The sequence below is a fragment of the Phaenicophaeus curvirostris genome, chromosome 12, assembly GCF_032191515.1.
Source record: "Phaenicophaeus curvirostris isolate KB17595 chromosome 12, BPBGC_Pcur_1.0, whole genome shotgun sequence".
In the NCBI taxonomy this organism is placed as follows: Eukaryota; Metazoa; Chordata; class Aves; order Cuculiformes; family Cuculidae; genus Phaenicophaeus; species Phaenicophaeus curvirostris.
The window spans coordinates 3,462,043-3,468,717 of record NC_091403.1 but is presented as its reverse complement, the minus strand read 5'-3'; the positions used below and the strand labels follow the sequence as shown (position 1 = coordinate 3,468,717).

General features: G+C 44.7%; 2 protein-coding genes across 5 annotated transcripts in view; one reads left to right on the top strand and one right to left on the bottom strand.

The window, feature by feature from the left end:
* Positions 1-797: 797 nt before the first annotated feature.
* Positions 798-5,943, top strand: PIGB (phosphatidylinositol glycan anchor biosynthesis class B). The gene is made up of 8 exons (XM_069867037.1): positions 798-1,018; positions 1,710-1,827; positions 2,430-2,534; positions 2,694-2,824; positions 3,440-3,580; positions 4,004-4,055; positions 4,450-4,661; positions 5,835-5,943. Exons 1-8 carry the CDS (start codon positions 798-800, stop codon positions 5,941-5,943), a joined length of 1,089 nt encoding a protein of 362 aa, XP_069723138.1.
* Positions 4,909-6,675, bottom strand: part of CCPG1 (cell cycle progression 1) — a 24,296-nt gene continuing 22,529 nt past the window's right edge. For all 4 annotated transcript variants that reach the window (XM_069867078.1, XM_069867082.1, XM_069867079.1 and 1 more), the window contains one exon: positions 4,909-6,108. In XM_069867078.1, the coding sequence (XP_069723179.1) occupies positions 5,999-6,108 (110 nt within the window). In that variant the 3' untranslated portion in view covers positions 4,909-5,998. The remainder of the gene's footprint in view (positions 6,109-6,675) is intronic.

Below are 6,675 nucleotides of genomic sequence, written 5' to 3'. Positions count from 1 at the left end.
ATTCATAACATTAAAGTTAGTCCTCAGAAATGAATACGCGTAAGATTAATTGGGAAATTTATTTATATGCATGTAAGTGGGAAATTATTCTGTCCCAGCTCTTCTCTCACTGCACACGATCGATGGAGATCAGAAATCATTCTGTCCCAGCTCGTCTCGCTGCACACAATCAACGGGCAGCACTCCCCTCGCGTTGCCCCGGCCTGATGAAGGACGCTCCCTTTCCAAAGTTCAAAAACGAGTCTTGGAGAGTTTATTTGCCGGCATTTTCGGTATCGATAAGATCTGAAATCGTGACGCAGTTACCAGTGGCATTTATAGCTCGGAGAACCAGATCAGAAGCAATCAAAACAAACCCGTGAAGCGTAACCGGGCAGCGGTGACTTTCACATTCCGCTTCCGTGGCGGTTTGTGTCCGGTCCGAGGCGAAGGCAGGCCCTGAATCGCCGGGGCTCTCACACGGACGCCGCCCTTCTCTCCGGGGCGGGCGCAGGGGAGGCCGGGCCCCCTCACGGCCTCTTCTCCGGCGCTCCCTCGGGGGGCTGCGGCGGCGGCGGCGGCGTCTGGAAGAGGGGCCGGTAGACGTAGACGCCGCTGACCACGCCGAGCGCCACGGCGATCGCCATGTGGTGCAGCCGCGGCCTCATGGCGGCGGGCGGAGCTGCTGTCCCGGGGAACGGCCGAGACAGCGACCGGCGCCCCTCACCGGAACCGGCCCCCGCGCCGCACGCGGCCGGAAGGAAACGCGGCCGTGGCCCCTGCTTCCGGTCGGGCTCCACTTCCGGTCGGCGGCCGCCATGGCGGCGCGGCTGAGGCGGGCGGCGCCGCACGGAGCCCCCGGGCCGGGCGCGGAGCGGGGAGGCGGCGGGGGCCCTTCCGAGGGGCCCGGGGGCCGCCCCCCGTCGCTGCTGGCGCCCAGCCTGGCGCTGCGGGCTCTCAACTGCCTGCTCGTGCGCACCAGCTTCGTGCCGGACGAGTACTGGCAGGCGCTGGAGGTGGCGCATTCCATGGCCTTCGGATATCCTCGGCCGCCGCCCCGGAGGGGCTGGGGGGGGGGCCGCGGGCTGCTCCAGGGGAGGCTCGGGTCGGACATTAGGGAGGAGCTTCACCGAAAGGGTCGTTGGGCACTGAAGAGTTACCCAGGGAGGTGGTGGAGTCACCAGCCCTGGAGGGGTTTAAAAGGTGGGGAGGTCAGGTGCTTGAGGACATGGTTTAGTGGCAGATAGGATTGGTTGGACTCGATGATCTCAGAAGTCTTTTCCAACCTGGTGATTCTCTGATTCCCAACAGTCCCCGGGCGGGAAGGGGAACTCTGCGGCTCCTGGGCACGACTGTCCTGATCATAGAAAGGTTTGTGTTGGAAGGGACCTCAAAGCTGATCCAGTTCCACCACGTGCAGTGGGCAGGGACATCTCCCAGTAGATCTGGGGGCTCAAAGTCCCATCCAGCCTGGTGCTGAACATCTTCAGGGAGGTTGTGGCTGCCCCCTCCCTGGAGGTTGGATGGGCCAGGTTGGATGGGCCTTGGGCAACCTGATCCAATGGGAGATTTCCCTGCCCATGGCAGGGGGATTGGAATGGGATGATCTTTAAGGTCCCTTCCACCCCAAACTATTCTATGAGTCTATGGGGCAGCCTCAGCTTCCCTGGGCAACCTGGGCTAGTGCCGCACCACCCTCATCGTTAGAGATCTGTCCTTAACATCAGCAACTATGGGTTCCTGACATGGGAGTGGGCGCAGGGTTTACGGGGATACTCCTACCCACTGGTCTTCGCCAGCATCTACAAAGCGCTGCAGCTGTTGGGCAAGGATGATGTGCAGCTGCTGGTGAGTATCAGCCTAAAACCACATCTGATACTAAAACTCGGTTTAAAAGCGTAGTGTTTCAATTCAGTGTGGTTTTACCATCGTCCAGGTAGAACGTGAAACCTCGAATGTGGTTGTTGGAGAGGTACAAGCACAGAGCCCTAACAGAGGGGTCTCGCGTGGGTGCAGAACTCATCTTCCATCTCCCATCCCAGCACTGATGCCTGGGACTGTGGAGGAGAGTTCTTGGCCCCCATCAGTTTCCTGTTTCAGACTGATAGTGTTTGCCACTACGTTGTAATTGCTTAGCGGTTCGGTTTCCCAAACTCTTTCATACTATGTATTTGTGCTAAACTCAGGCACAACGGCCCTTTTTAGCTTCTACTATAGATGAATGTCAAAGAATTCTACTTTTGGTTTCTGAACACTTTAAATTGAATGTTAGACTTCGTTTGTTTTGGCAGAAATACTAGTCTTTCCAAAGGACTTTTCTAATTTTTTCAGTCATAAAAAGCCATAGAGAACATTCACTATTTTCATGACAGATTCACTAATTCAATAGTCCTCTCTGTGAGCTTGTAATTCCAGATCTGTTGCAAGTAAAATGTTCTCTCTGCTTACAGATATGGGTCCCTAGATTTGCACAGGCGGTGCTGGCAGCATTTGCTGATGTGAAGCTTTACTCATTAGTGCTACACCTTGAAAACGCAGAAACAGCAAAATACGTGGTGAGTCTCAGCCTTTTAATGCGCGTGAATAAGCGCCATTTGTTGCAGTGCGAACAGTGAAATGATAAGTTGTCACACCTTCAACAAATACCACTTTCATTTAAAACTACAGAATTCATTTTAACACTCCTCCCTGTGCATTCTGTTGTTTATTTTCAGTATTTCTGCCACCTGTGTTCCTGGTTTACATGGTATTCCTGTACCAGAACTCTAACGAACACCATGGAAACTGTTCTTACCATTTTTGCTCTTTCCTACTACCCTATAAAAGGTTCCAAGTTGGGGAGCAGGTAAGAAACTTTCTGTTGATGGTACTGATAATTTTTGGTTTGGAGTAATCCCAGTCTACTGCTACCGTTTAAAATGCTCACTTTTATCTTAAAATGTAAGGCAACCAAACCCACGTCATTCATGTAGCAAAAGCTCCAGATCTTGGAAGGAACAGCTTTGTCATATTTCCTCTCACCATTATTTTGAAGCTGTGATGCCACTGGGATGTAAAATTACTGCTGTCCAGTTCCCATACGCACAGTATAACTTTATGGGACACTTTAAATTTGACTTTACAAGACTGGAATTTATGGTAACTTGTGAAAGGATAATGAACGTTTGTTTAGGTTCAGACATGCAAGAACTTGTGGTCGCGACTACCTTTACCAGCTCTCTATTTTAAAAGCAAGTATGTGCTTCTAATTAGCAACTCCATGGCTGATAAAGCAATCACATAGTTGTCAGCCTTCTAAACAAAACAGTTCTCTCCACTCAGAGAATCAAAGTTTCTCTGCAGTATGAAAAACTTCTGGTCAGAGACATGACAACATTTCAATTCTTGGAGTGTTACTGCCTGCACAAGAATTGAAACAAACTTTTGATAAACCTCTTTTTGTTATGTTCCCTCATTCTAGTTGCAAATATTTAGCTCTGATAGCACTTGCAATTGTTATTCGTCCCACTGCTGTCATCCCATGGATACCTTTGATCTTGAGTCATTTTTTGCAAGAGCAGAGGAAAGCAGACCTTATCCTACATAAATGCATTCCAATTGGGTAAGTTCTTCCTGAATTTACACTATGAATGTGTGTAGCTATAGCTTAAGATGGATTTTACCACTGCAAAGGCAGACAACCCAAAAAAGCTGATTTTATATTAAAAAAATACCCAAGGAAAAATAGATTCCTTTTGCAAAACTTTTAAAAAAAGGGGCATGCTTCCTTTAAATTAATGTATAACCTGCAAAAAAGCGCTAGGAGAGATTTCATTAGAATGAGTTATTAAGAGCATTCCAGCTAAATCTGGGATTGCACCAAAGATACCAAGTGATGGCAACTGACCACTGTAAAACACACTTCAGAATAGATAATCTCCAAAAAAATTAGGAATCAAGAGTTTTGAGAGCTGTCTGAAGAAGAGCAGAATGATACGAAAGCAATTCAGGCAATATCAGTGCAACCCATTTTCCATTTTTGCAGATTGGTCACAATAGGAACCTCTTTAATAGTTGACCGTGCGTTTTTTGGTGAGGTAAGTTGTTTTAAACTTGACGCACAACAAAAAGGTTGGGTTTTATCATTTTAACATGGATGGATGTTTCAGACTTCTCTAAGGTCCATTATTTGTCTGACTCTGGCCTATGGTTTCATAAATACATCCTAAGCCATAAGCCCTTAAACACTAACTTCTCAGTTATTTGAAGTGATGGACTCTTACTCAACATCATGTTCAGCTCTCAAGAGATAAGTTATCAACAAACCACAAAACACTCAGTTGTTTAATTGCTAAATAGAGGAAGTCCACAAATACGAATGTAAATACTCTCTCATTTAAGTCCAGCCATGACTGTGTAATTCAGTTTAGTAGCTGTTGGTTCTCACTTTGGATTTGTATTTAACTGCCCCCTCTCCCTGAAATTTCCCAGTGGGTACTGGTTCAGCTGAACTTCCTGAAATTCAACGTGCTGCAGAATTTGGGAACGTTTTATGGATCTCATCCTTGGCATTGGTACCTCACTCAGGGACTACCAGTCATCTTGGGGACCCATCTGCCTTTCTTTATTCATGGCTGTGTGCTGGCACCAAAAAAGTATCGCATCTTTCTGGTGGCAGTGGTTTGGACAGTGTTGGTATACAGGTAATTTCTCATCAGTGTAATTACTACCTTTCACTGGTTGTGTTCTTTTCAAAGCTCATGTCCTCTCTAGAACAAAAAAAGCAAACAACGATTAAGTGATAGAGAACTTCAAGCTATTCAAACACTCCAGGAAATGCAGTCACTTAGAAACTATTTTCTAGAATTTTAGGTGATGCTACTTCTTGTTACCAAATGTAGAATTGATTAGACCCTTAAAGAATACAATAATTCAGCATGAAGTTCAATGGAAAATTAAATAAAACTAGTAAGAAAACTGTATTTACTAGATGTCTGTTGACAAAAATACCATTTCATTTCATTTTTTAATACATCCCGAGTAAGGCAAGAGGTTCTTAGGCCTCTAAAACTTACTCCATTCACAAATCTACATGCCGCTCTTAACGCTTATCAGAGAATTGTACATCTCATTATAAGCTGAGAAGTAGAAGAAAAGGTAAGCTGTTTCTAAAGCATCAGAATTCTCTGTAGATTAAATGAGAGACACTTTCAGACAGGAAAGATACAGCACATTAATAAATAGTAAGTAATAAATGGTATCAGACTACAGTAGTAACAGAATACAGGAAAACAGTAGCGAGGTCACAAATGCCATTTCTTCTTTCAGTCCAACTCAAAACTGGATGTAGCTCTGTTGGCTTTAGACTGTTTTTGTCTCCTTTAGTCTTGTCACAGGAACCAAACAGGTTCTTAGACAAGGCTTGCAGTAATCACCAAAAAAGCCCCAAAAGTTGGTATAGAAAATTGTGTAAAGTTGTATTAGCAGACGTGAACATTACTTACTTAGGTACAAATGTGTACTTGAAGCTTAGCTTGTCATCCACACTTCTTATTGTGTTTTATTACAGAAAGCAAATTGGTGAAGTACTAGCCAAGTTATATCTAGTAGTCACAGAATCAGACCACTTAATTGCTAGAGTTGTAACCAGGTACTTTTGTTAGTCCTTGGTTTAAACTGACCAAAAAAATCTTAATTTGAATGTACTCACGTTCTTAAAAAGTGACACTTTGGATTTTTACTCTAAACTGCTTCAATGCCAAAAGCTTTTTAGTAATGCAAGTGCTTTTCTTCCAGTCCTCCATGCTCTAAATCGCATTTTGTCTACAGAACTGATACAATACTACAGTAAGTTAAACGCATCTGTTTTCTTACAGCATGTTGAGCCATAAAGAATTCAGGTTCATCTATCCAGTACTGCCATTCTGCATGTTTTTTTGTGGTAAGCATTGGTTTCAAATGTCTTGTAACCTTCCCTGTATGTAATTTTCACCTAAAGAGAGACTGATAATAGCCAACGTAGGTATTTGACAAAGGATTCTTAGAAGTAGCCTAATCTTTTCTTACAGGTTGAGGGGGTGGGAAGCAGCTGAGGAACAGCAAGTGACTGAAACATGAATGGAGAAACCTTAGCGTGGATAAAATTACTTCCTGCAAAAAATATGAAAATTGTCTCAGTAACTCCTGATTTTTTAGCAATGTCACCCTTTGAGAATTGGCTCCTTGTTCCTTGTGGGTGTGAGAAACGGGTTCATACAGCCATCTCCTGCCAGGAGAATTGTCTCTTCCTGTTATTAGATCCTTCAAGAAAAATTGGGGGGGAGTGGGAGAAGTTCGGGCAGGGATGAGAAAAGATGGACAAGTACATTTTTCCAAGGATAGTAGCTCAAAAAAGAATAATGATAAGGGAACGCTGTAGCTTTCAGCCTGTTGCAGAAAATGCCACAGCCATACCAGAGCACATGTAGTTACTATTTATTCTGTCTTTGCTTGGACCTAAGTGAATCAGAACACATCAGTACGTCACTGCGTATCATTCACCTAAACAACTGAATGGACTGTTTTTCCCCATAAGAAATTAAACTCTAAAGAGACAAAGCACTAGCTTTGAAATCTTACTTTTTAAACTTCAAAAGACATGTACAGACTTAACATTTGCACTCTTGAGTCCAGGACTTAATAAAGGCAAAGTCTAACCTCTAAATTTCCATTCAAAGA